Here is a 13,302-nt window from a genome sequence, read left to right as displayed (position 1 = left end):
GACAGCTGGAAGGTGTTTGTACTGATATGCTGTATTTAGTTATCTCTAAAAGGCATTGTGTTTATTGTGGTAGATTGTCTCATTTCCCTTCATCCGTCCCAGTGTTCAAGAAATCTCATGGTTTGTGCTGAAGTGTTTTTATTGATATACTGTTCTGATGAACAATATGTTTTCACAACGGACATGTCTTGAGTATTAACATGTGAGTCTTTTGTCATTTTTGCTTATTTGTCTCACAAAATTTCTTACAATTTAGGTAATGTTTTTCTAAATTCATCCTCCTTGTGCGTTCGTCTTGTACAGTTGAGGTTGACTGTTATGTCCAGAGAGGATGTCCTTCTTTTTTATCAAGACTGTAGATAAATAGGCAGGTGGGGCTGGAACATGATGACATGATCCATGGGTCTTTTCCAAGTTTTTAATGAGGGAGGGGTTGTTGTACGTCCTCTCCTTCTCCTGCTGCGCACATTCTTACATCTGTACAGCTGTGAGGGTGGGAGGAGTCATGTGTTTCTGATGAGAGACAGAGCAGGGGAGAGAAAGGGAAAGGGAGGCCGGGCCCATGGTTGAGTAAAAAGAGGGAAACTCGCTGGACGTCATCAAAGCTCTTGAAACTTTTGGAGACAGAAGACAGCTTTCTGAAATGCCATCTTCCGCCTGGCCATAAGGTGTGCACCGGCAGGACTTGACCACCATGCAGTGTCGAACAGCCAAAGCCCCTAAAAGGGAGATGGTGATAGAGAGTCCACAGCAGTACAAAAGTTTGGCTGAGATTGAGGCAGAAGTTGAAGGAGTGCCACAGGTGCCAGCGGTGAGTATGTTCCTATTCCACTTTGTGTTGAATCCTTCAGAAGCTGCTTTAAATATATTTCAAAGGGCCCGACTTGATGATGGGAAGTATCAGCTTGACTCTATGCGTCTCAAGGGAGCGGATCTTTTTTTGGAAGTGGAACACTTGTTGCTTGATTTGTTCATTAACCCTTCCTGTGCACCAGAGTCCAAGATTTTGGCCAGTCTGATTAAATGTTTGTGTTAAAATAATAATTTTTTTTTTTAACAAAACAAAATTTTATTTTTAATTTCAAATGGATGTTTTTCTTTAATCAACGATGTCGTCACAATAAACCTCAGACGCACATATGAAATGCATTAATGCTAGTTAATTACTGGAAAGTTACCCTGGAAAGCCACTGAGTTCACAGCTGCTTGTCTGCCTGGCCAGAATCTCATGATAAACTGGGGCTTATAACTTTATGCTTATCAGGCCATCTTTAACATCCACAGGGCTGAGAAATTTGGAGGGGGTCATTGCATTGCATCACTGGGAAAATCGCTTAAATAAATCAAAACTTACCGTAAATCTACAGCCAGACATGTGTTTAATTGGCCTCATGTGTTTGTTGAATCAAGTCCAAGAGGCTAATCCAAATAATATAAATCAATTCCGTGTCTACCAACTAGAAGCTTAGTATTATGTGATTGTGGTCATTGGTTTGATTGAGATTTTGCCCCATTACATGTATAATTCTCCTTGGCCAAGACAATAGACCTCAGACAATAGACTGATCTTTATATTGGTGAGGGTTTGGGCAAGTGTCACTCAACTGGTCAGTATGACTAAAATGCACTATAAAGTTTAAGTCCACTTACAATTTTTTCATAATCCGTCATTCTGTATTGTTGTAGGCATAATGAACATGGCTCAGACTAACAGCCTCAGTAAGCAGAGTGTCTGATCTAACAACACATTTGCTGCCTACTAGTACCTTTCTACCTGGGCTACAAGTCTTATATAAACTAATATATTTTATTGAAGATGCTATGCCAAAAGTGATCCCGTAATTGCGACTATGCTTAGCTGTTTACTTGTCTATGGCTTATAAAATTCATTCTTCAACTTTTGATGAAGTTTGAAATACTATTGCATATTTGCCTTATGTTTCAGTGCTTCATTAGGTGAATTCCCAATCTGATGCACTGATCTCCAGCTAAGCTAGGATGCTTTTTTTTTTTTCATATGTCAAAATATTCCTTGGCAGGTGTGTTGCATCTCAATTCTGAGACATCTGAGAATCGCAACTTTCAAATGTTGAAGCATTTAACATCATGTTGTATTTAAATTATATCTTTTAAAGTTTGACAGTTAGCGACTACGAGGTCAAGTTGCTTTCAGATGGATCTCATAAGCTTCAATATCAATAGTAAGCAACCAATCCTAATTTTGTGAACTAAACTTTGATACCCAAGTGTTTTAAAATGAATACCAAAGCTGTAAATTATATAATAGATTTCCAGGCAGTAATGCTGTGAAACCTGTTTTCCTACCAGACATGCAATACCTTTTCAGTGCACAACTTAGGCATGACTTTTTTTTTACTTAATTTGTCCCCTGGTGCCATATTGTGCTACCCCCCAATGTCATGATGCCCTGAATGTTGAGCCATATTGCCAGTATACAAACCCCTAACTTATCATAATTATACCAGACTCGCGTAATAGTGCATTTTGGTGTGAAGAGACAAGAATTTTTATTGCGTATCACTCTCCTCTCTGTACAAATCATAAATTTTTAGCAACATAACATTACACCTTTATCTAACTTCAGAGAGAACTGTGCATCTGCTGCTTATTGTATTGTTAATTATCGGTGTATTTTTGTTCTCAAACTTTACTAAGAAAACACATCCACATTTTTAGAGGTTTGGATACCTAAATCCCAGTTGATAAGGTTATTTTTAAGGGAGACCAAACTCAGGGGTTTTCCTGTGGAATGCAACAGCTGAGATCTGCAGTGTCAAGGGAGTATAACATCGGGAACAGAGCTCTGCTATCTAATTTACTGTCAAACATCAATGCCTAGGCAGTTCTTTTTGCTTCAATGATATCATCTAGAATGAAGACTCTTATTTAGGGAGTACACGGTTCCACCACAGCTTCGAGATGTGATGGATGGATGTGCTACGGACAAATTCTCTGCAACTGCGTAATGCTGTGTGGGGCCAAAATCTCAGAGGAATGTTACTGAATAAAAGCATAAAAGCAGTTCTGAAGATGAGTACTAACAAGGTGCAGCCAATAAAGTGGCCAGTTGGTGTAGATCTGTCTCTGTTGCACACTGGTATAAAGAAGTAATGTGTACGTCTGAGAAAAAAATGATTCCATGAGCTGCAGTGGCCACTTCTTTAGATACTGAACGTGAGCCTGTGACACTGCGACTGGTACAAATACTCACACAATCTCTTGCTCGCTCCCCTACCCCTTCCGTCATCCAACATCTCCTCCTCTTGTTGCCCATATTCATTGTGCCAGTTCCTGTATCTAGAGCTGCCAGCGAAAGGACAATAGCAACTTGTTGAATGCTACAAATTTACCATTGTGAATGCGTCCAGAACATATGAAATGGTCCTGTTGTTGTTGTTGTTGAACAGGCACAGTTCCTTTATGATAAATCAAACGAAAGTTGAAAAGGCTGGCCTAATGTTGTGTTTTGTTCCTGCAGGTAAAACCAAAGATCATAGAGCCTCTGGACTATGAGAATGTTCTCCTCCAGAGGAAGACCCAGATCATAAGCGATGTTCTGCGTGATATGCTGCAGTTTCCTACGGAGGACTTCCAGGTGAGCAAGAGCAACTCTGAGCATGTTGATGGATTTATTACATTTGCTTCCTTTTCCAAAAATAAAATGCATTTTTACAACATTCACAACGTTATTAAGCAATAAGATGCATAGGGAAATATCTTTTACATTCAAACTGATGTTGCTTGCGTAGAAATGTGAAGTACTTCTACTTAAAACTGTGTCTATGGTCAGACTTTTAGCTGTTTATAAAAGTGTCTGCCTCTCCAATATGAACTATTTCTCCATCTTTGGTATCTTTAGTGCTCCCTTTTGAATTCTGCTTTTGCATTTTCACTTCGAATTCTTGAATTCTCAGATTCTCAAAAGCTAGTTCTAAAGTTAGTTCTCTCAGGTTTTCACCTTTATCTGCTTCTTAGTTTTTACTGCAGTCATCACTTGCAGTAAAAATAATGAAACTAGATGAGGTTACCTTGAAATAAAATACACTCATCGTTGTATATGAACTAAAATATATTGAATCCAAGACTGAATGTTTATAAAGGAACATCCAGCCTACTCCTAGATTATTGTGCAATCGGTCGATGATTGGTGGTTTTCATTATAAGGCTGTCTCTGTTAGTAACTATCCACAACCAGTGTGTGTTCCTGTGTGTGTGCAAGTGTCTGTGTGGTTTGACCCAGTCTGTCCATCTGTCCAACCCACCACATGTTTCACATCACTGGGCTGAGAGACACAAAGCATTTAAACAGCCAGACACATGGGTGTGGCAAGAACAAGTACTGCACTCCAACACTGATAAACATTGATTTAAAGAGTAGGGGTTCATAGTTTGGTATGTTTTTAGGAGGATAAAAAAACCCTATATTTTTTCCTTTCAGTCAACACTGAAATAGTATGGAACTGTATACATTGTTTACTAAGTAAAACTTAGGCTATAGGCATCTGGGTTTGAGCATTACTCTGTGCTAGTGATGTTTGCATTCAGATGATCCTGACTCAACTGAATAATTAAGTTGGAGGTAGAGCTAGCTCAATATCTTACTGTTGTTGAAATAATGATTAGATCAAGATTTTGATTGATCCACCTTTCTGCTGCTTATCAATAGGGGAATCTTTAAAGCAACAATATTATGTTAAATCAACTTTCTATTGCTTTACATAATGTTGTAATGTTATTCCCTCATCAAAAACACACCTGGAGTGTTGCCTTGATTCTTTCATGCATGTATGAGAAATCCTTTACTCTCAACCATTCAGCTGTGTAAACTATAAGAACTGATTGTGCTATAAAATGATACTGTGTGCTTGGAAAACACATAATAATGCTCCTTTAAGCAGAGTTTAATAATGGCCGGAGTCCATTGATGAGTCAGAGTAAAGCTCTGACTCATCAGTCCTCTCCCCGCTGTTTTGAATTTACAAGGATTTTAAAGTTCCACACAACAATGTCCTGCATTTGTGGGGGACATGCTGAACTGACAAATCCCTAATTTCTCTGTAAACACACATCCTCACAAACCTATCAAAGACAAAAGAGATTTAATGAGAGAAAAGAGATTAAATGTGTGGTTATAGATTAACCACACATTAGCCACACAACAAAGGTCACTACTCTTTGTTTATGTAGTGCTCTGCAAAATCATTCATGCTTCCTATACCACTTTCATCACATTCCAACCACAAACCTCACTCTATTTTATTATTAGGCTCTATTTTATCATATGTGATATACCGACACAGAGTAGTGCATAATTGAGAAGAGGAAGGAAGATGTTACATGCTTTACAAATCATTTAAAAGTAAAAGTCTTTGTTGTATTCAATCCTATTTACTCTGAGATTAAAATAAAATCCAGTGTTACCAATTACCTTCACAAAGCACTTGATTTGCAAATAGTGTCCACCTGTGTGTAGTTCTACAATGTAATAGTTGATATTAATTTGGTGGAATGGCATTTAAAAATTCACAGATCCCTATTGGGAAAGTATACTGTATGTAAATAAATGCAATTAACAAAAATATATACAATTAATGAGTATTGGAAAATAGATTCCAGGTATCACCAGCTGTGTATTTCGGGTTTTTACCCTGCTAAAAGGTGAACCTCTACACTGTTTACCTTTGCAAAAAAATTTACCTTTTTTATTTAAGAACTTTATCTCATTTACACGCATCCATTTATTATTATACTATTTGATGAATTCAGATGTGACAAAGATGCATGTGAGGATGGTGCAAGACATTGACCCAGTAGTGAGGATGAATTCATGGTAATCAGTTTTGAGCTCCTTGTTCACACTGTGTATGGACATACTAACAGAAATGTGGCAAGAATTTCCAATTTGGATGTTTGCAGATGACTTTGTGATCTATAGTGAGTGAAAAGAGAAGGTGGACAAAAGCTGAGATGGTGATGGTGTGATTTGGACGAAGGGGGAATTAATGTCACTTGAAGAAAGTCAGAATACACACAGGTGATTCTGCATGTAGTAGAGTTTCTAATTATGGACAAGAAATGATTTGCTGTGGTGCTTCCTAAAGGGAGCAGCCAACGTAAGACAATTTAGACGCATTTAAAGTCGAAGAAGAAGAAAAGGAAATCAAAGAACGCTATGTAAATTTTCCAGATTGAGCCAAATATGATTTTGTTAGCCAAAATACCTGTGTACACACCCAAATATGGCAGAACGTTTAAAACCTTGCGAGCTCAAGAGTGTATGAACAAGCGACTTGTGACAAACGAGGGCATTGTGTCACTGTGTCCAACTCGTTTTTGTGAGCTGAGTTGAAAACCAGAGCACTCTTCTTAAGCAAAGGAAGTGGCAGCCTCTAGTAATTTTGCAGACCCTCCGACTCAATAGCCTTCACAGCCTGAGGCACATTTTCTATGGACCCATACTCTACTCTGTCTGACATTATAAGGCTAGGAGGGGAAATAATTGGGTCTGGAGTTTGACTGGATTGACTCAGATCCTACAACAGTCACTCCTTACTCTTTCAGCCCACCTCATCTTGTCCTATTGGCAGTGTGTTTAGCATATAAAACACACAAACACACTAGAAGGGATTTTTATAAGACTATATAATTTAAGAATGTATACAATTAAATTAATGAAATGAAAAGCTACATATGAAATAGTGACTTGGTGTTTTACATAAAGATTAGAAATTTTCACTTGCCGTTGTTGTAAGGTGGATCCATTCTAAGCAATCAGCATGCCGAGGTGACTGAATCGTTTTTATTACAGAGAGTGCATCTGCATAGATGAAGCAATGTTGTTACTTTGTTTTTAATGCAAGATTTGAATAGAATTTACATAAATTCCATACCAGTGGAGCATATTTGAAATATATACAGGTATGTATCATGATGTTCAAAATGGCAACAAAAAAAACAAAAAAATCTATTGATTATTGTTTTGCTAATGATCAAATGGCATACTCTCAAGTATCCCTTAAACCAGGGGTGTCGAACTCCAGTCCTCAAGGGCCGGTGTCCTGCAACTTTTAGATGTGCCTCTGCTGCACCACACCTGAATAGAATAATTAGGTCATTAAGGCTCTGGAGAACTGATCTACACAAGGAGGAGGTAATTAAGCAATTTCATTCCAGTGTTTTGTACTTGTGGCACATCTAAAAACTGCAGGACAGCGGCCCTCGAGGACTGGAGTTTGACACCTGTGCCTTAAACAGTAATACAATGGTGTGTTATTTATTTATAGCGGTGTATCTTCAGAGGCCATTGAAATAAAAAGCAGACACACAATACCTCGATGGTTGAGAGGCAACCAGTGTTGTCGATTTCAGTTAGTATAGTTGTAGACGTTAGCATGGGAAGTGCTAAAGTGAGGCCTTCGGTCTTGGTTGTCTCTGGAGACTTCTTAAAAAGCAAATAAGTATCCAGGAACCAGAAGGACTCCTGCTTCTGTGGTTCCACAGATCCTAGAGGATTTCTTCAGCTAAACCTGCTGTGACGGTTCAGGCATCTAATGAGGATGCCTCCTGGCCTCCTCCCTTTGAAGGTTTTCAGGATGACTCTGGGGCGGATGTAGAACTCGCTGGAGGGTTTTTATAAATATCCCTTCTGGCCTCAAAATACCTTTGGAAGCCCAAAGACAGACAAAGTAGTTTAGTTAATTAATTAAAGGGGATCAGTACATTTTGTAATCTTGAGGTCTTGTAAAATGAAATTTGCCCTCCTGCCTGACAGAATGGATGCGTTGTGTGATGTGTTTTTCATGCCTCTCTTCCTTCAGATCTCCACCCTGCGGCGCCAGGGACGGACTCTGCTCTCCACTGTGCCAGAGACTGCTGAGAAAGAAGCTTCCTCTCTGTTTGTCCAAGAGGTAAAACCAATACATCCATGGATGCTAGCCTGCTTTGACCATTTTAAATCCCTCCACGAGTGCCAAAGGCTAGGCTTTGACTGAAGCCCTGCAATGTCCTTTTGATTGATGTGCTGCCAAGTTTGATCTACTTTTAGCCAAGCACAATTTGCTTTGTTTCTGCCGTAGTTAGAGCACCTGGAATTCATACCCTTCACACCAGATGGATGCTGGTACCTTTCATTGAACATTAAGCTAATCACAGCTTTGATTTTCTTGTGCAGGTAAAGCTGGTTTGATTTCAGAGAGGGTTGTTGAGAATAACAATGCCAAACGAATGCCGATCATTTGTTTGGCTTTGGGAGGAGAGAAAACTCATCTGCTGCACATTTGGAATGTCACTATTGGCCTTCGTGTGAACTTTTATTTGCGTTCTCCACCCTCTGATTTCCTGACGGTACGTGTGCCGTTTATTGTCCAGAGATGGAGTCCATACTTTATTGGCACTTGACCCCATGTTGTGTCAGAGAATCTGTGCTCTGGATTTTTGGGATGGTACTCAATATAGAGCACAGTACATGATAGTCCCCCTCTGCTGTAGCAAGGCATTACATCATAACTCCATCTGGAACAGCTGGGGTTACTTATACAGTTGGATGTTTTCTTTTTTTCTTACCCTGAATTTATTTTTCCATTTTTACTGACCTTTTGTCTTGGACATTGTGGGTTCTATTGTTTGTTTTTTTTATTGAGGAATTCAGAGAGCTGAAGAACACATATTGAGATAAGAAATACAACTACTCGCTGTATTTTGTACGCTTTTGCTATTTGCCATTGTCTGATTTTTCAATTTCGATGTTTCTCCTTACAGAGTTCTGAGCATGAGCAGTTCATTTAAGCTCATGCCGGAACTTTAACTAGGTCGCTTGAAAATTAAGATGTTTTTTTTTCTTGCTAAACGTGAAAGTTAGTTAACAGTTTTGTTTCAGATACAAAAGCAGAACATTGAACATCTTAACTTTTATTATATTTGTCTGGAAATATTTGAAAGTCCATGACTTCCCTGATGTTTTTGAGCAAAGTAGCAGCTCCTCTTCAGCATTTTAATAAAAATGTGTTTTATTCATTTAGCCATAACTAAACCCACTTCAGTTCAACTTCATTTCCTCTCATCTTATAACCTCTAACCCTTTTTTTTGTTCCTTTCTCTCTGCAGTGCATTAAAACATACAAGTCTGACTGGCATGTGGTCAACTACAAGTATGAGGAGTATTCTGGAGACTTTCGCCAGCTTCCACAGTGAGTGTGTGTATTTCAGATGTGCTTATTCTTTGACCAAAAATGCCCTAAGCTAAAGTGCACTAAAGCTTTTGAAGCTTTAAATATACAGACAGAAATGAGGAAACAGGAAGTCTTTGCAGCAGACTGGTCATTATGGAAGGTCAGATTAGAGATACAGTTTAGTTGCACTTTGTAAATTGCATTAGACTTTGTCGTTTTTATCTCTAAACTTGAAATGTTAGTATGTCTTGGCAACTTGTAGTTCTATTTCAAACATGTTTCTTCATCTTGTAATCGTCACTAATTTAAATGTTATTCATGAGACCGTTGGATCTATAAATACATGTTCTCTTTAGCTAATGTTCCCTTTAAGGCATTTAGTAAATCTTATTGTGCTCAGCGACTCTGCCCTTTGTTTACTGCCCGGTAGCTGATGTAGCCAGAGCTCTAGAAGCAAGGATACCTGCCATGGAGGTACTACAACAACAATAGAGGACTTCCTTTGTTTTTCATACCCCGATACAGACAGCTATTTTAGGAGCAATGTTGACTAATACCATTAAAACAAAAGGAAAATTCCAACAATGCGTTGGGCGTCCTTGGCCAAGCCGCTTTCCTTGAGTGCAGGAATTAACTCCGCAGATGTCGTGTGATGTTTAAGTCATGGAAGGGCAGACACTAGATAAATCCTGGCCTTGGTTTGGACTGCTTATAGAAGTAGTTCCTCAGAGAAAGTTGGGTGGTGTAAAGGTCAAAGGGCAAACGGTGTGTTGTTTGAGTTGTACTTTCATAAAGGGTTGCAGTTTTCAACCTAAAAGGTAGAAAATGAATTTATATTATTAGTACTGTTTGTGTGCTTTTGGGGTTGCAAAACGCACTTTCTGAAAAGTATTTACACCCTTTGAATGTTTCCATATTTTGTCATGTAAACACAAACTCCAATGTATCTTATATTATGAAGTAAACAATCACAAAGCAGGGCATAGTTGTGAAGTGGAAGGGAAATACTTTATTGTGTACTTTTTCTTTTTTCTTTTCCAAATAAGCATTTGATAACTGTGATGTACATTTGTATTCCACCCCCTTTAATTGGCACCTTAAAGTTTTTATAGGTATGTTCCTACTAGGTTTGCACATATTGCACACAGAGAGGCCATGAACATCAATCCTATTGACATGATGCTGCCACAAAAATATCAGTTTTAGCCTTCTCTTCAATTTGGTCCTCCAATTTGTAATTTGAAGAATAAAAAGTCATTTTACCTTTCTTATGCACTACTTTGTGGGCCACCACATACAAATGCATAAAAGAACATTTTAAGATTCTAACATTATAAAATATGAATTCTGTGATTTTTTTTTTCTTATTTTTTGCCGCTGCATACTGCTCTGACTTCAGGAAGGAGTTCTTAGTTGCACTAACTAATTAGAAACCATGGGTATTCATTTGAAAAATGTATACCTTGAATTTCTTAGGCATGACTTGAAGTCACAATTGAAGGCAGTTGTAGCAGTGCTAATGAATAATGAAAAATGTAATGATTAAATAATGAAAAATGACTGTATGACAAGAGGAAGTTTAAACCGAACTAAGTGAAATGAATGTGACTTTTCTACTTCAGTAAGGTGTTGAGACCGGAGAAGCTTGCTGCCCACGTGTTTGAAGTAGACGAAGACGTGGAAAAAGATGAGGTAGAGTTTCCAAACATCTCTCTTCACCCAGGAAGTCCTGTTGATCCTCTTCTCCTTTGGAGAGACACAAGTAGACAGCAGTATTATTTACTTTAATGAAACTTTTTTTTTTTTTCCCCCATCTCCTCCAGGATGCAGCCTCTCTTGGATCTCAAAGGGGAGGCGTGTCGAAGCATGGCTGGCTCTACAAAGGCAACATGAACAGTGCAATTAGTGTTACCATGAGGGTGAGCATTCTAGAGGAAATGTTACCCTTAAATAAAAATCTCTGTTCAACATCCATCCTCATTTGTCTCAGTTTTCAAAAACACAAAACCTTTGCTCTAGTTTATACTGCAAATATTGGTTCGCTTGAAATAAAGCAAAACTGACTTACAAGTAACTTTTCAGAAACATATAGCAGCTTGTTTTAAGTCAATAATCCTTCATTATTGATGAAAAAGTACTAGTTCCACTAGCAGATCATTTAATTATAACATGGGGAAAATGTCTTCTTAAAAAAGTATGCCAGCGGAGCTAGTACTTTAAAAAAAAAAAATCATTATCAATAAATTATTTACTTAAAACAAGCTCCTAAATCTTGCTGAAAAAAGTTTGCAATTTTGCATTGTAGAACTTTAGAACTATATAGAGGTGTTTATTTTTCATTCTACCCACGTCCAGATGAAAACGAACCTCAATAATCAATGCTTTTATGTTTTCAATGACTTTTAAGGCAAAATGTTTGCATTTTTTTCCTTGCACATTTGGAAATCAGATTAGGCCTCGCTATAGATAGCCCTTGACGTTTTCAGTATACCCATGGAGCTTTCCCATGCCCCGCTCCCTCTTTATTTTTAGAATTATCCGATAAACAACATTGTGGTTTTCACAATCTCTATTTTAATCCTCCAGTCCTTCAAGAGGAGATACTTCCATCTGGCTCAGCTGGGTGACGGCTCCTACAACCTCAACTTCTACAAAGATGAAAACACCTCCAAGGAACCCAAAGGAACCATCTTCCTTGACTCGTGCATGGGGGTTGTTCAGGTAACGTTGCCTGTGCAAGGATTCTTTGAAACTTAAACTTGAGGATAAAGCTTGGGATTATGCGCGTTCTTTCAGAATAGCAAAGTGCGTCGGTTTGCGTTTGAGCTGAAGATGCAGGATAAGACCACGTTCCTGCTGGCTGCCGACAGCGAAGCAGAAATGGAGGAGTGGATTAGCATCCTGAACAAGATTCTTCACAGCAGCTTCGAACAGGCCATGCAGGAGAAAAGGAACGGCGATCTGAATGATGGTATTTTTTTCTGATCTCCTCAACAATTTTTGTTTTTTTCCCCTGCCTATTTCACACTGTTTCTAGTGCATTTGTTCCAAATATCTTGTGGGATTTTAAAGCTTTTTGCATGGTTTTATTTTTAAGTTTCCCCCCCAAGGAGTAATGTTAGACTTTGAAAATCATCCATAGCTTCTTAACCTAAATGTTTTTCTTTTGGTGTTTCCAGAAAGGCAAAAAAAAAAAAAAAACAACACTTCATTCTGGTTCTGCTATAACATCTACAGCTAACAAAACTCATGCTGATCTCTCTAACAGATGAGGAGCATGGAAAAGCAGAGCTTTCCTCTGGAAGCTTTCAAGACAACTTTCAGGTAACCTGTTTATCTTTTTAAGCTACACCTTCATTCATGTCACCCAACAAATCAAATCTGTTACTGCTTGTGAGCCCCAGTAGGACTTGATGTGCAGAAAGTCTCCTGGTTATTTGTAATCGAAGCTTTGAGCTAATTAGTCAAATGTCTGTGTTTCCTGGAGCCACATTTTCCACTTGGTGGCCATTCTGCGCACATCTGGATAAATGTGTTTGCTTCTCCAAGTGGAATACTTCTCCTCCGAGGGAGTGGCATTCTAAAAACAATCACTTAGACCTATTTGTTTTCTTTAAAAATAAACAACATTGATGATCCCAGATAGATTTGTTATTCGCTGCTGTTACCTTTATACTTGCATTTCAGCATTTTGTTTTGGTTTCTTAATCAAAAGTATTCACACCTCTTGAACTTTTGCACAAGTTTTTAGGTCACAACAAGCAACAGTGGTGCATTTTGTTGGGATTTTATGTGTTAGACCAAGATAACATGGTGAAAAGGGGAGAGAAAAGGATACATCATTTTCAAAATTTTTGGGAAATAAAAACCCAATGACCTCCCAGAGATCTGATTACAAATGTACAGAAAGGTCACTGTACTTGTATTGCTTTACAGCTCTCACCAGATACCAGATTCAAGTGCTTTCCGACTTATTCTATATCCTGCCCAGGTAACAGCCGTTTTTTAAAACATTTCATTTGATTTCTACCAGACTGCCAGAGATATTGAATCCAGAATGAGAAGTGAAGCTCGCCTAAAGCTGTTTACTCTGGATCCAGACACTCAGGTGAGG

At 38.4% G+C, this 13,302-nt stretch overlaps 1 protein-coding gene across 8 annotated transcripts in view; it reads left to right on the top strand.

Annotated features, from left to right (window-relative positions):
• LOC116716135 (dedicator of cytokinesis protein 9-like) overlaps positions 1–13,302 on the top strand; it is a 47,620-nt gene that overhangs the window by 11,793 nt on the left and 22,525 nt on the right. For 6 of the 8 annotated variants that reach the window (XM_032556997.1, XM_032556996.1, XM_032556993.1 and 3 more), the window contains exons 2-10: positions 3,500–3,616; positions 7,839–7,928; positions 9,124–9,206; positions 10,811–10,880; positions 11,012–11,107; positions 11,775–11,909; positions 11,985–12,159; positions 12,457–12,512; positions 13,222–13,296. In XM_032556997.1, the coding sequence (XP_032412888.1) occupies positions 3,500–3,616; positions 7,839–7,928; positions 9,124–9,206; positions 10,811–10,880; positions 11,012–11,107; positions 11,775–11,909; positions 11,985–12,159; positions 12,457–12,512; positions 13,222–13,296 (897 nt within the window). Of the gene's footprint in view, positions 1–667; positions 812–3,499; positions 3,617–7,838; positions 7,929–9,123; positions 9,207–10,810; positions 10,881–11,011; positions 11,108–11,774; positions 11,910–11,984; positions 12,160–12,456; positions 12,513–13,221; positions 13,297–13,302 lie in introns of those variants that run through there. The other 2 variants (XM_032556998.1, XM_032556995.1) reach the window with 1 other exon arrangement.

The sequence above is a fragment of the Xiphophorus hellerii genome, chromosome 24, assembly GCF_003331165.1.
Source record: "Xiphophorus hellerii strain 12219 chromosome 24, Xiphophorus_hellerii-4.1, whole genome shotgun sequence".
Classification (NCBI taxonomy): Eukaryota; Metazoa; Chordata; class Actinopteri; order Cyprinodontiformes; family Poeciliidae; genus Xiphophorus; species Xiphophorus hellerii.
This window is presented reverse-complemented; position numbering and strand designations above follow the sequence as displayed.